At 47.8% G+C, this 14,661-nt stretch overlaps 2 protein-coding genes across 4 annotated transcripts in view; one reads left to right on the top strand and one right to left on the bottom strand.

Moving 5' to 3' along the window:
• SAE1 (SUMO1 activating enzyme subunit 1) overlaps nt 1–14,661 on the bottom strand; it is a 105,821-nt gene that overhangs the window by 87,621 nt on the left and 3,539 nt on the right. The window lies entirely within an intron of this gene.
• The window catches only part of ZC3H4 (zinc finger CCCH-type containing 4), a 33,434-nt gene continuing 26,432 nt past the window's right edge, over nt 7,660–14,661 (top strand). For 2 of the 3 annotated variants that reach the window (XM_008154433.2, XM_028129628.2), the window contains exons 1-2: nt 7,660–7,889; nt 8,015–8,171. In XM_008154433.2, the coding sequence (XP_008152655.2) occupies nt 8,020–8,171 (152 nt within the window). In that variant the 5' untranslated portion in view covers nt 7,660–7,889; nt 8,015–8,019. Of the gene's footprint in view, nt 7,890–8,014; nt 8,172–8,357; nt 8,443–14,661 lie in introns of those variants that run through there. The other variant, XM_028129626.2, reaches the window with a different exon arrangement.

Raw genomic sequence — 14,661 nt, 5'->3', positions numbered from 1 at the left:
TCTTCTAGCTTCTGGTGGTTGCCAACAATCTTGGCATTCCTTGGCTCGTGCAAGCATCACTCCAAACTCAGCCTCTGCTGTCACAGGGTGTTCTCCCCGTGTGTGTACCTCCTTGTCTTATGACACTAGTCATATTGGATTACGGGCTGGGCCCACCCTACTTCCCTGTGACCTCATCTTAATCTAATGAATGATATCTTCAGTGCTTCTATTTCCGAGTAAAGTCACATTCTGAGGTTCCAGGAAGGCCATGAATTTGTGGGAAGGAGACACTATTCAACCCAGTACAGCTGCAAGGGTATGTTTTAAATATATAATGAGCCCGGTCAGTGTGGCTTAGTGGTTGCGCATCGACCTATGAACCAGGAGGTCAGAGTTCAATTTCTGGTCAGGGCACACGACCAGGTTGTGGGCTCGATCCCCAATAGGGGGTGTGCTGGAGGCAGCAGATCCATGATTCTCTCTCATCATTGATGTTTCTCTCTCTCTTTCTGAAATAAGTAAAATAAATAAGTATATGATATATGTAAAAATAATGATATATGTATATGTGGGACTTCGCTAGCTAGATGGGAAAAGTCTGAGATTTAGGTTAAATCTAGCAGAGTTGGGGGGGTAGTCAGTGGATGGGAGTAGGAACTGAGTCTGGCTGTAAGTTTATTATTGTGGAAGTTGGGTGATGGGTACATGAAGGTTCATTTTATTAAACTCTCATTTTAAAGTTCTGAATCCAAAGCTGTTGCACTACGCTGTGATACTTCCTGATCTCAGGGGATAAGGCCAATGACAAGATCAAATAACCTCTTTGGGCAGGAAAGATGTTCAGAAGTCATGAAATGACTAGGCAGCAGAGGGTTATATTAAAATATCTTTTGCATAAGCCTTTGGAAATAAACACTTAGGCTGAGTTACCTTGTATTATTAAAGTGAAGTGTACATGGAACACAGAAAGAAAAACAAAGGAGGTCTAACTATTTTGAAGAGCTAAAATAGATCTGAAGCATTAAAGGATTAATTAATTAATAGATTGACCTTGAAAGTGACCCTGAAGATCCATGGCAGGTAGTCATCTGTAATTGGTGAGGGAGTGACCGGAGCCACTTCCTGTCAGCATGCAGTAATTCATGTACAATGATCACTTTGTGAAAGAGCCCTGAAAATATAGCTCCCTGCTCTGTAAAGTATTTTCTCCTGTTCCTCTGGCTCCGTGGTCGGCAAACTGCGGCTCGAAAGCCACATGCGGCTCTTTGGCCCCTTGAGTGTGGCTCTTCCACAAAATACCACAGCCTGGGCGAGTCTATTTTGAGGAAGTGGTGTTAGAAGAAGTTTAAGTTTAAAAAATTTGGCTCTCAAAAGAAATTTCAATCGTTGTACTGTTGATATTTGGCTCTGCTGACTAATGAGTTTGCCGACCACTGGCTCAGCTCATTAAACATCTAACAGTGTCCTTTCTTGGCACTGCCTCCCAGGAGCATTCCTGCACCTTTCCCCCTCCCCCTCCCCGTCCCCTTCCCTCCAGGCACCTTACATTACCCTCCTCACTCCCTAGCTCCAAGGATCCTTCCTTTGCCTGTATACCTTGTTTCCTCAGCCCATTTCATCTATGAATTACTTCTTCCACCTCTGTAATTTTATAAGTAAATGTTCTCTAAAAAATATGCCCTAACCGGTTTGGCTCAGTGGATAGAGCGTTGACCTGCGGACTCAAGGGTCCCAGGTTCGATTCCGGTCGGGAGCAAGTACCTTGGTTGCGGGCACATCCCCAGTGGGGGGTATGCAGGGGGGGCGGCTGATCTCTCTCTCATTGATGTTTCTGACTCTCTGTTCCTCTCCCTTCCTCTCCGTAAAAAATCAATAAAATAAATAAAAATTAAAAAATCAATAAAATTTATTTTTAAAAATTAAAAAATGTTCTCTAATAAAACTAATAAAATCCTACCTAATAATAGACAAATATGCAAATTGACCGTACCTTCGCTATGCCCACGATTGGCCAGGAGGCGCGGGGGGGGCGGGACTCGGGGTGGCCTGGGTGGCCGATTGGGCCGGCGGGACGCTGAGCTCGCGTCACCACTGGCGGCGTGAGCTCAGTGTCTGCAGCACAGAAGGGGCCTCTCAGGCAGTGAGCTCACATCCCGCCACGGACCATCAAAAGCGGGAAAGCTGGGTGCCTGTTCGCTCAGGCACCAGGCCTTTCAGAAGCCTCCGGTGTGGTGGAGGCTTCTGAAAGGCCTGGTGCACCGGTGGACAGGCACCCAGCTCCCCCACGATTGAAAGCGAAAGCGTGCAGGGGACCCTACACGTGCATGATTCAATCATGCACTGGGCCTCTAGTAAGTAAATAAAAATCAATCAATAAAAGTGTCCTTTCTCTCTTCCCCCTTATACTTTTCTAAAGCTTATAAGGAAAATTTAATGTAATGGTATAATGTCAAGTTTGGGAGTAGATATGTTTTTAAACTTCTTTATTGGGTTGAAATTCATGCAACATAAAATTAACCACTTTAAAATGAACAATTCAGTGGCATTTAGTGCACTCACCATGGGCAACCACCACCTCTATCTAGTTCCAGAACATTTCACCCCCAAAGGAGATGATATACATTTGTAAATTCCCACGAATCTGACCATGACTTTACTATGCATCCAATTCCAAAAGAACTGGAAAAGTTCAGCATTACAGATTACTCTAACTTAGTATAAACAGTTATTTCCATTATTTAAGAACTATCATTAACTTCAGTCATTAGGTGGTCATTAAATACCATCCTCATATTGCAGTACATTCTATTATTCCAGGTACCTGTTCTCTCGTGCCAATAACAACCCATTCACTATAGTGATGCCCAGAAAACTCCCCTGAAATTTCCTAAACGCCCCCGAGGGAACACTACCGTCCCCCTTGAGAACCAGTTGAGAACCAAAATTCATTTCCCTCAATAATTTCCAGAATGTACTCTAGGGGGCAACATCATCTCCTTAAGAATCAGGTAGAATGATCATCTCCTAGCCTCAACGTCATTACTCCCTAACTCCCCAGCACACTGCATCAGCAAGGAAGAAAGGGGCGATAGTTATTGGGTTGGCAGTCCGCAGGATGCAACACACCCTAACGCTTCTCTTTGGCCAAGGGTCTCCTTTCTTCCCCAGGGGTTTCTAAAAGTTGCAGCCGGTTGCTGGTGTTTCTTCCACACTCTGCAGTGTCTTCTCTATAAAAGACCACTCATCCCTGGCGCAAGGAACCCACCCTAGAAAGAGAAAATCCTTTGTCAGAATAATGATGTTCCAAGAGTAGAAAGAAACAGGTACTCCGGAAGCAGTGGCCAGACTTATGGGCATTACAGAAGGTTGCATCACAGAAAGACACAGGGACCTGCCAGCTCAAAGACATTTTGGAGATCCAGAAGAAGAGGCATGTTGGATTTCTTTTTTTCTTTTTTCAAGATAAAGGGCAAGTTGGTGAAACCTGCACTTTTCCACACGCACACTAAGAAAAAGCCACCATGGTTGTGTGTTTTTTAAAAAATATATTTTATTGAATTTTTAGAGAGAGGAAGGGAGAGGGACAGAGAGCCAGAAACATCTATGAGAGGGAAACATCGATCAGCTGTCTCCTGCACACCTCCCACTGGGGATGTGCCCACAACCAAGGTACATGCCCTTGACCGGAATCGAACCTGGGACCCTTGAGTCCGCAGGCCGATGCTCTATCCACTGAGCTAAACTGGTTAGGGCCTGATCAATGTTTCTAACTCTGTCCCTCTCCCTTCCTCTCTGTAAAAAAATCAATAAAAATATATTTTTTTAAAAAAGAACATTCTTGTCCATGTCTTTAGGTATGCATTTCTGTTAGGTATGCATTTTGGGGTGGAATTGTTGAATCAGTGTAGATATATGTTCAGCTGTAGTTGATGTGGCCAGGCTATTTTCCAAAGTGGTTCTAAGGGAATTTCTGTGCTTCATCTGCACTCTGGTCACTTTCCTCCCACACCAGGCAATCCTCCAACTGGCAGATACCAGCCTTGGCTATTCTCTCTAAAAAATCTGGAAATAGCCACCTGGAAGTTAATTCAAAATTTCAATGTACATTCGGGAATATAAGCAGTCTTGTGTTGGTTTTGCCCTGCAGTTGTTAACTGATTAACCCTCTTATCTCTTCCTTCCACCTGCTGGCCTGCTTATTTTAATACTAGAGGCTCGGTGCAGGGCATTCGCACACTGGAGTGTGTGTGTGTGTGTGTGTGTGTGTCCCTCAGCCCGGCCTGCACCCTCTAGCAGCCCGGAATCCCCTAAGGGGTCCTTAGCGCTGCTGTGAAGGCAGGGGCTGCTTTGCTCACCAACCATGAACCTGGCTTCTGGCTGAGCAGCGCTCCCTGCATTGAGCATCTGCCCCCTGGTGGTCAGTGCACATCATAGTGACCGGTCGTTCCACCGTTCCACCGTTTGGTTGGTTTGCATATTAGCCTTTTATTATATAGGATAAGACATCTTGGAAAGTTTTTCTTGTCACATAAAATGTCCCTACCAAGAGCAAATTTTTTTTTTCTTTTATTTAAATCCTTACCGGAGGAGTGAGGATATTTTTTCCATTGATTTTTAGAGAGAGTGTAAGGAAGGGGGAGAGAGAGGAAAACATGTACTTGAGAGAGACACATTGATTGGTTGCCTCCTGCTCATGCCCCCACTGGCGCTAGGGATTGAACCTTGATGAGGAATCAAAACCTCGACCCTTTGTTCCATGGGCCAATGCTCTAACCATTGAGCAAACAGGCCAAGGCCTTTTTTTTTTTTTTTTTTTTTTAACTGGGAATTGAACCTGCAAACTTTTGGTATGTAGGATGATGCTCCAACCAACTGAGCTACCTGGCCAGGGCAAGAGCAAATCTTTTTCTTTTTTAATGTCTTTATTTATTTTTAGAGAGAGAAGAAGGGAGAGAGAGAAACATGGATGAGAGGGAAACATCTATTTGGCTGCCTCCTGCACACCCCCTACTGGGGATTGAGCCCGAAACCCAGGCATGTGCCCTGACAGGGAATTAAACCATTGACTTTTTGGTGCATAGGCCAACGCTCAACCAGATAAGAGCAAATCTTTTAATTAGCCTATGAGAGAGAACTTTTCTTCCTTGCATGCATGATTGTAATAAAATGTTGGCTCATAACTAAATTGTCCAAAAAAGGTTTCTTTAACACCAAGAGCTAGTAGAGCAGGGTTATGGGAATAGAAAGGAAAAATACTGTAAATGGGTCATTATGGATAATTTTAAAAGTTGTCATTCTATGCTTTCTGAACCCCATGTATTCTAGTTATGGGCCAAACAACACTGATTGAGACCATAGACTACATCGATGAGGACAGCACCCTATCCTTTCAAGATGTGATCTCCAGTGGGTGCCATCTCTAAAGCTTCAACAGGCAATCCTACAATTTTGGAGGGCCACCTTCTTTTAGGCAATGAGAAAAATTAAAAGACCAGAAAATCCCATCAGGCAAGATTTCTTCATGCTTTGATAATACAAAGTCCTTCTGACATTCTAGATGTTACTTTGACTTATCATTTAATTGTTCATTAGGATTTAGATTTGGTAGAGTTATGGGAGATTCTCAAGTTTCAAATGATTTTTGTCTGGCAGAAAACACAACCTTGAAAGACATTAACCAGTTGTTTTTTTTTTTGTTGTTTTTAAAAAAATATATTTTATTGATTTTTTACAGAGAGGAAAGGAGAGGATAGAGAGTTAGAAACATCAATGAGAGAGAAACATTGATCAGCTGCATCCTGCACACCCCCCACTGGGGATGTGCCAGCAACCCAGGTACATGCCCTTGACCAGAATCGAACCTGGGACCCCTCAGTCCGCAGTCTGACGCTCTATCCACTGAGCCAAACCGGCCAGGGCGTCATTAACCAGTTTTGTATCAAACTTTCCAACCTAATTCCTGCATTCTTTCCCCCTCAGTCTATACATACTCATTCCTCAAGGTCCTTCCGTGAACAAGCTTTATTTTTCTGCTGTTTCTCTCATTAATGGGAATAACATCAATGATGCATGCTAACAATGTTTTTGTGTGAAGGGCACGTTTTTAACTTTTAAAAAGTTATACCATGAAAATAGTAAAATCCAGGGATGTAATTACTGGCAGAAATAGGGCAGGGGGGTGGGGATAACACCAATTCCCAACAAATTATTATTCTAATGAAGGTGAATTGGTGACCTTTCCCAAGAAAAGGATCCATTGTAATCAACCTATGACCAGTGGTTGGGAAGTGGGACCCAGGATGTAAACCTACCTGCCTGAGTTCAGTCTCAAATACCATTTCCAGATGATGATGAAGTGAAGCTGGGTCTGCCCACTTCATCGTCTGGTGTGTCCCATAACACATCATCACCTGGGATTGTGGCCATTCAGTCTTCATAGAATCCACGAATAATCCAAGAGCTAATTCTCAGAACAAGAGGTCATGACTTTCTATAAACCCCCAGGGTGTATGCTTCCTATTGTTTACCAGAGGTCCATAGACTACCCATAAGAGGCAATGAAATGCCAGCGCTGATTTTAAAAAAAAAATTGTGATGCTTATGCCTAATCCTATAACCTTGAGCCAGGTTCAGTCTGTATCCATTAAATGGGAATAATAGTATCTGTCCTGAGTATAGTTATGAGGGTCAAAGAATTTTACGTTCTTATACTGTTCCGAATCCGTTTAGTACTTCCAAGTCTAGCATTTGAAAGCCTTCTATCTACTAATCAGGTTGTAAAACTCCACCAAAGCACTACCAAAGCCCGCCCCTCTTGCACCGCCCAGGGATGACGTCATCGACCGAGGTCCCTAATGACATCATCTCCCGGCTTGCCTGGCTCCATCCTCCCATTCTCCGGAAACCTACAACTCCAGCACCCGGCCTCCGGCTTTAGGTTATTTTTTTCCTCTCCGTAGCCCGATTTCCTTCCCTCCCATCCTCCCACCTAAAACTTTCTACTCTTCCCGCTTTCCCTCAAGCTAGCAATTTTCGGTTCTTCCTGCTTCTTCTCGGGCGAATTACTCAAAATCGTTTACCCTCTTAATTAATCGCCTCCCTAGCCAGCCCTTCAGCTCCTTCCTTCTAAATCTCATTACCCGCGCACGGCCTTTTTCGGCTGTTTCCGTCTCCTGCCACCCACCCCGACGCCGCCTTCGGCTCTTTCCGGATCACCTCAGTTCCTTGTTTCCCAGTTCCGATCCGCTTCGGCTATTTCCGGCTCTCAGGGACCTCCCATTTTTTTCTCTAGCCCCACCCCCAATCGTCATCTTCGACACTTTCCGCCTCTCCCTGTCTCCCGCTCAGCGCCTTTCGGCTCTTTCCGCCGCCCTTCGGGAAAGTGGCCTGTGCCCGCCCCCCTCCGCTACGTGACACGGCCTCCGCCTCTCAGTTCCCCCTCCCACCTCGCCCTTCCTCCCGCCTCAGCCTCTCAGTCTGTCCAGGCCACGCCGCCATTTTGTGTGAATTTCTGACTGCGGCGGGGGCCGGACAGCCGGGGCACCGAGGGCGGGCAGACAGACAGACAGACAGTCGGCCCGTCTCCGCGGCCCCGTTTCTCTCTCCCTAAGAATCCTTTTCTTCTTAACCCCCCCTCGCTCGCTCTCCTCTTCCCCCCCCTTCCCCTCGCTTGCTCAATCGCGCGCGGCCCGCGCTAATTACACCCAACCACCCACCAGTCTCCTTGTACTCCGGTGTCCCACTCCCGGGCCCGCGGGTGTGTGTGTGTGCGGGGTGGGGGACTCTCGCCCAGATGAGGGCTCCGCGCCCGTGAGCGAGGGACCCCAGGGACGGGCTGCGAAGGAAGCAGGCGGCGAGCGGCCCGCCGAGGCCTAGGCCGCGCGGCTCACGCGGAGGTCGGCGCAGAGGTGATTCCGAAATCGAAAAAATAATATACCCATTCCTGTCAGGAGCCCTCAGAGCTGAAGTGTGCCCCCTCCCGCCACGCCCAAGCAGTCCTTTTTCGTGCATTAACATCCCCTCCCCCCCAAAGGAACTATGGAGGCCGCGCCCGGGACCCCCCCGCCGCCGCCATCAGAATCGCCGCCGCCGCCATCGCCGCCATCAACGCCTTCGCCTCCTCCGTGTTCCCCCGACGCCTGCCCGGCCACCCCGCACCTCCTCCACCGCCTCCCGCTCCCTGACGACAGGTCAGGCCCCCGGCCCGGCCGGGGCAGCGTCCCCGGGGGGAGGAAGAGGAGGAGGAGGAGGAAGGGGGGCGGCCGCCATGTTGGGCCGGGCCACGGAGGAGGAGGAGGAGGAGGAGGAGGAGGAAGGGCGGGGTCGGTGGGTGTCTCTCGCTCGCTCGCTCTTTCTCGCTTGCTTTCTCTCCTGGCCTCATGCGTTTACCCCCCCTCGCGGCGTTCGCCCGCTCTCCCTCGCTCTCGCTCTGTCTTTTTTGGGCGCCATGCTGAGGGGAAGGTGAGGAGGCGCCCCCCGGACCCCCCGCGCCCGCCCGCCCGCCCTGGGGAGGGGGCGCCGGCGGCCCACGGGGGGTCCAGGCTGCCCTTGCGCCCGGAGCTGGCAGCCACGGGCCCGCCTGCCGGCCGCCTGGCTTCAGGGACGGGGATGGGGGAGGGGCCCCCGGACCCCTTTTCGGGGGAGATCTCGAGCCACAGCCCCGCTCTTAGGGGTCTGGAGTTGGGGGTCTCCCAGCCCCGGCAGTATCCTTTCTCCTGGGGGAGGTGTGCCCTGCCCTACTTGGAAAGGTGTCCTAGCTTTCTTAGGAGGCAGAAAGTGGGGGTTCGTTCCGTCCTTTTCCCATCCTCCTCCTGGGGAGGGGGGTCCTTACGTGGGGGCTCCCTGGCACTATTTTTTTTCTTTTTCCTTTTTGGCGGGAGGTGTCTCCTAGGTATTCCCTAGGGGGCAAAAAAGGTGGGGGGACCTCCAGCCCCTTTGATGGAAGTCCCTCCCTGCCTGATTTTGGGGAAGAAGACCCTTCCCCGTGTTTTTCTTTAAAGGGAGGGGGTCCCCTCGCTTTTTTTTAGGTAGGTGATGCGGGCTTTTTGGGGGGCAGTGGGAGAGGTTTGGTTTCCCTGCCTCGGAGGGAAGAGGAAGTCGGCCCCCTCTTTCTCGGGGGTTCTCGCCTGTTTTTGGGCTGAAAAGCGGCGCCATCCCTTCCGGAAGAGAAAACGAGGGCTCCTTGTGCTCCGGCCCGGGGCGAAGGGAGCGCCCCCCTCCCGCTTATTAAGTGCGAAACGGGCTCGCCCCACGCCCTTCTCTGGAGGGTGATCCAGGGCCGGCGCCGCGCGACCCAGGGCGAGGTCGGGGCCCCCGTCCCCGCCGGCCCCCCTGCCCCAGCGCCAGGCTGGGTGCAGGGTTCGCCCACCCTTGCCTGGCGGGGCAGGGGACGCGGTGGGCAGAGAGAGGATTTGGAGGTGGAAGGAGGGTTTCAGCTGGCAGGACAGCGAGCCTGGGGGTGGGGGCGGGGCGGGGAGGGGAAGGGAAGGGCGCGCCCCGGGCAGATGCTGTCCAGGCGCTGCCCGGCTGGGGGTCGCCGGGCACCCTCCAACCAGGCAGGGGTCTTAGCTAGGGCTTCCCTGCCAGGCTCCATAGCCCCTGCTCCCCACTCCCACCTCCCCCTTTCCCTTTCTCCTCCACAGACCATACTTTGCCTTTTAAAAGAAATGCCACCCACATTCAGAGACACAAGTGCAGCAGTTTGGTGAGCTTTTACAACCATGTTTTTTTTTTTTTTTTTCCTTCCGTTTTGTTTTGTTCTGTTTTGTTCTAATTAAATGTATCGTCCTGGGAATCGCAGCCCATCGCAGCCTGACTCCAGTTCCAGGAAATAGATTAGCAAAGGTCTGTTCCGCTCAGCCCACGTTGGGCTTCCGGGCCCCCCTTGGGGGCAGGTGCATTACTCAAAGGTGCTTACACGCTTTATTCGACCTCTAAGGAGTTCTCTTATGTCAGAAGTGTATGTCTTACAATGGGTTGGGATGGTAAGTAGCCTCTTTTATTGAGTAATTCAATTATCTCCCTCTTTTTGTCCCTTTCCTGCCTGCCTTCCTCCTCGCCTTTAGATCAAAGTGATGCTTGAGAGAGTGAATTTATATGTTCAAATCAGGATTCTAACCCTGTTGAGCCCTTTTATAGTTGCACATCCTTTCGATGTTTAATTTTTTAAAAATATGACGTACACAGTTTTCTAAAAAAAAAAAAAAAAAAGTGTTACTGTAACATGACAAAAACGTAAAAAGGCCCGTATGTTTTCAAGCCCTTGGTATACCTCTTGTCATTTCAATTCATTGCTTTGTCTCCAGCCCTCATCTTTGAAGAAAGTGGATACTTCAAGTCCATTTGTAGGAGACAAAGTTACTGAATTTGGTTTATGATACCTGCATTCAACTTAGTGCTCTCCCTCCCTTTGGCCCCCCTTCCCCCAAAAGATTGTGGTTCAAGTAGATCCGATTTTCTCATTTTACTCCAATGTCTCTTATGGTGATGGACGTTTAAATTAAGCAAGTCATTTGTAAAGTACTGTTGAAGCACCAAATCTGTAAAGTGTCAATACCCAGTCTCCTCTCCTTGTCTCCACTGTTCTTTGTTCGAAAGCACATGCCTGATCGTGAAAAGTTGATGCAAACGTGTTACACGCCCAGTCATGGTGGAGAGAACACTTCCTTCAGCCCCCAGTCCCCCTTCTCGACATGTACAAGGAAAAAAAACAGCGACAGAAATGACTTGCAGAACCCAACACTGTACTTCTGATGTGTTTTACAAGCATAAGTTCTCCTGTTAAAAGACAAAACACGTTGAAGTTCTGTTTTCCCTCTGGTCCACTTTTGGTCCCTGACATACTTTGGTAGAGAAAGCTTTTTAACACACAGCCCTCTTCCACTCTGAAAGATCAGGTTTCCTTTTTTCCATTCTTGGGAGAAGAGAAAGTTCACTGCGTTCAGATGAGGAAACATGTAAATTGCAATTCAGTGGGCCACTTGTTCTTCCTCTCATTGTGTTCACAACCTAACTGCGGGGAGGTGATGCTCTTAGGTGTGTAAAGTCTATTGTGGAAGGAAGAAGTGTCCACAGTGTACAGTATCCTGCCAAAAAAAAAAGATGTCTGAAGCACAAACTGAACACACTCTCCAGTGCGCAAGGTCAGCCGAAAATGTGAAATTCCTCCTCCAGGAGCCAAGTGCAGAAACCAGGTGCTATAGATGATCCCTCCAAGGTTCAAGAGCTACTAAGTTGCAGAGGGATGCTAATGTAACTTTACTTGGAAATGTTAAGGAAATAGGATTTCTTTTCTCAGAAGTTGAGCAATCCTATATCGAATTTAAAAACATTTCCCTAAACATTTAAAAAGCGCTCAGGCATATCAACACAAGGGTTTGTTGTTTTTACATTCTCAAAGGAATCTCATGTATCAAATCCAAGAAACCCCAGTAATTACGTCAAACTATTTTGGTAGCCTTTGTTTTTGAAATGTCACAGTACTGCCTTTTTTCTTCCCGAAACTGATGTACCGGTATTAGTTAAAATTCAGATTAATGGATGTTGCAAAAAAAAAAAAAAAGAAAAAAGGGTGTCACTCAGAATACCTGATTTAATGGCAACTCTCATACACTTGTAAAATTTTATATTCTCTGGGGAGAGGTTTACTCTGAAAGCAATTAAAATCTCCCAGTAGAAACAAAATCATTGTGACCAGGAAAACATGGATATTCTGGTCCTTAAAGCCCCTATTTTTCTTATTCCCTTCAAATTTGCTCTTCAGAAGAAAATAATAGGATTCCCCCAAAGGGCTTTCTATTTCACAATCTGTCCTGTCTCCCAGATAGGGTTTCATTAGATTTTTGATCTTGAGAAGCCAGCATTTTGTTCTTACATAGAGCTACTTTCTGAAGCCACAAAGGTGGCTTTTCCTTCGCCAGGAAGGCTGTTCCCAAGGGAAAACTTGGCACCTGCGGAAATGAAGGCTTTCCCAGCTGTTGAGTACCTGGCACGTTAGAGATGAATGGTTGACTCTGAATTTGGATGCTCCTGTCCAGTTGAACATGGACAATTTCGTATTGGGCTAGTTTATCTTTAATAATGCCTCGACCTCTGCTCCTTTCTCTTCGATCTTTTCCCTTTGCTGATAGAAGGGAAATGGATGTCTCAGGGTTGCCTTATTCCGTTAACATTTTTGTGGCTGTTGAGTCCCAGAACCATCTTGTATAGGCCAGATCCAGATGCAGTCAATACTTCTATGGTGGAAATTGCTACAGAAACTATTGCCAGGCCTCTGTGAATACCCTATCCCAGACAACCTAATTTTGGTCCCTGTGGATACCTTCTAGGACCAGAGTGAGTGGTTCTGATCCAGGTTAGGAGGTTGAGTGACAGAAAATAATTGAGCAAATAATGAGATTGCTAAGTTTCTAAGCGAGCAAGGCATTTGCATGTACTGTGGCAACATTTCTGATATAATGAGAAAAGGATGGATTCTGAGATTTCTGGCAGTTGGTATTTAATAAGCTGATTCAAGGACCCGTAGCAGCAATCTGCTTGTAGGTGGAGGGGATCCTGTCAGAATAAGTGGTTTGAGGCTGGTTTCATAATTAAAACCTAATGGGAAGAGCGGAAAAGCTGCCTCGTTGTCTGGGCGGCATATGAAGTTCATTTGGATAAATTAAGGTAAGACATCGGGGAGCCAGGTTTCATGGATTTTGCTTTCTAAATATCGGCCTAGTCTTGGCTGCAGACCTGTTTTGCTTTTGGTAGTTCACAAAGATGCCGTTTTGAAGACTGAGGTTTTTTCCCCCCATTTAGTAACGATATGAGGTTACATGGGCAGTTTTTAAAGAAATTTCTGACACGGTCAGTTGATGGCAAGATGAACGTGGTCACATCCTGCTGCTGGAATAATTTGCTTAGAGCAGTTTCCTTCTGGCCAAATTGCTCTGGATAGAGGATCTTGTATTTTTTGTCATTTCTTATGTGTCTGAATTGGTGACTCAGCTCTTATGTGTAAGGCAAGTGGTGACATCTTCCAGACATCGAGGGGCAGCAGGACATGGAAGAACAGTGTGGGCTCTGGAGGCAGATAAGCTTGCGCTCGGGCCTGGCCCTGCCTGCAGTGTGCAGTGGGCACAGATGATAACGCTCGCTTCTCAGGGTCATTGCAGTCAAATGGGCTTACACAGGACACCCACACAACGCCTGGCATTCAGCGAGTGAGTCTTGGTTTCTTTATCTCCCTGCTGACCCCACTAGAGGAAAATTGTAAATAGAATTTACAGTCCGATGTGTTAACAAGAAGTAAGAATAACATCTGTTTCTTGAGGGAGGTCTGTCTTCCTCTTTGTAGGTTTCTGGCCAGCTTGTTCAATGGCAAGGAGCTGACTGGGGTTGAAACTAAGTGGGAGCCATCTTAAGGCATTTCTTGCTTGCATAATGTCCTTATTGTAGATGCTAGAACAGTCATGCTGTCTAAGCGTATGCTGACTACCTTCCTGTGTTCATCTTTTGCTATTAGGATCTGAGTCTGCTACAAACTTGGTAGGCCTCCTGAGAACTGGGAGAGCAGGCCTCGAGCACCTCACCACTGCTAGGTAGTCACATCACCTTGAGCAAGTCCGTCACCCTCTCCAGGGCCTCTAGAGCAATGAGCCCGGCCTGTCCCAGCTCTCGGATTCTTCCACCCCATGGTCATTTGGCTGAGTCAGTTAAGGTTTTGTCCTTCCGTTCTGCAGCCAGGCCTGTCCCGTGCTTTTCTTGGAGCAGAAAAGTTTTTGGCAGGTGCAAGGAGCTCCTCTCTCCTTTGGACTTTATTTAGAGTTGGGCAGAGGTTGGTACTGCCTTTAACAGGCCTCATATTTCCCTGCCGTGTCTGCCCTACCTTCTGCAGCTTCTGGCCATAGTAAGAAGTTCCTGTTATTTCTATAGCTCCTAATACCCAGCTGCAAGGTAAATGCCTTAAAAATGAGTTGTAAGGTCAGACACTTAAGTGTCTAGGTCACTGGCCGGCCCATCAGAGAAACCTTAGCTCAGCAGCAAGCTCAGCACCTGGTTCCCTTGTCCCAGAAACTCCAAGGCCATAAAGCGTAATACAGCATGGCTGCTGCCTGTTCCCACCATCACAGAGTTGGTCCTCTTCTGGTAGAGAGAGGGTGGGAGGTGGTGAAAGGCCAGGAATGTGGGAGTCAGACTGGAAGAGACTCCTCAGTCAGTCAGTTTTCTGGCTTTCCCAAATGTGTGACAGTGCCGAACTGTCACGTGAAGATCCTCACATCCTGCCGGGGGCCTTCTGAGTGCATCTGCATTGGCTCACGACAGCTGTATGCTGAGAAACTGAAACAGAGCTGACGTCACTCGTCCAAGGTCACAGAGCTAGTGGGTGTGGAGGCAGAGTTAGAACCCTGCGGCCTGCACTGAGCTCTATACTCAATATGCTATCCTGGATCTTGTATGGAATTTTCCCAACTGCAGCATGCAGCCGTAAGTGGGATGCGATGTCCATGTATTGATTTGTCTCCTACATTTGAAAAATAAAGAAATGGAAGAGGATAGAAAAAGCAGAGTACAGCAAAGGTTAAAGGTGACTTTGTGAAACTTTTGAGAGAAATGTAGAGGAGGAGATGTGGGTCAAGGTCAAGGTTTGAGAACCACTGCACATAGAATAGGATGGGGCAAACTATGGCTCCCTGGCCA

Source organism: Eptesicus fuscus, chromosome 21, assembly GCF_027574615.1.
Source record: "Eptesicus fuscus isolate TK198812 chromosome 21, DD_ASM_mEF_20220401, whole genome shotgun sequence".
Lineage (NCBI taxonomy): Eukaryota > Metazoa > Chordata > Mammalia > Chiroptera > Vespertilionidae > Eptesicus > Eptesicus fuscus.
This window is presented reverse-complemented; position numbering and strand designations above follow the sequence as displayed.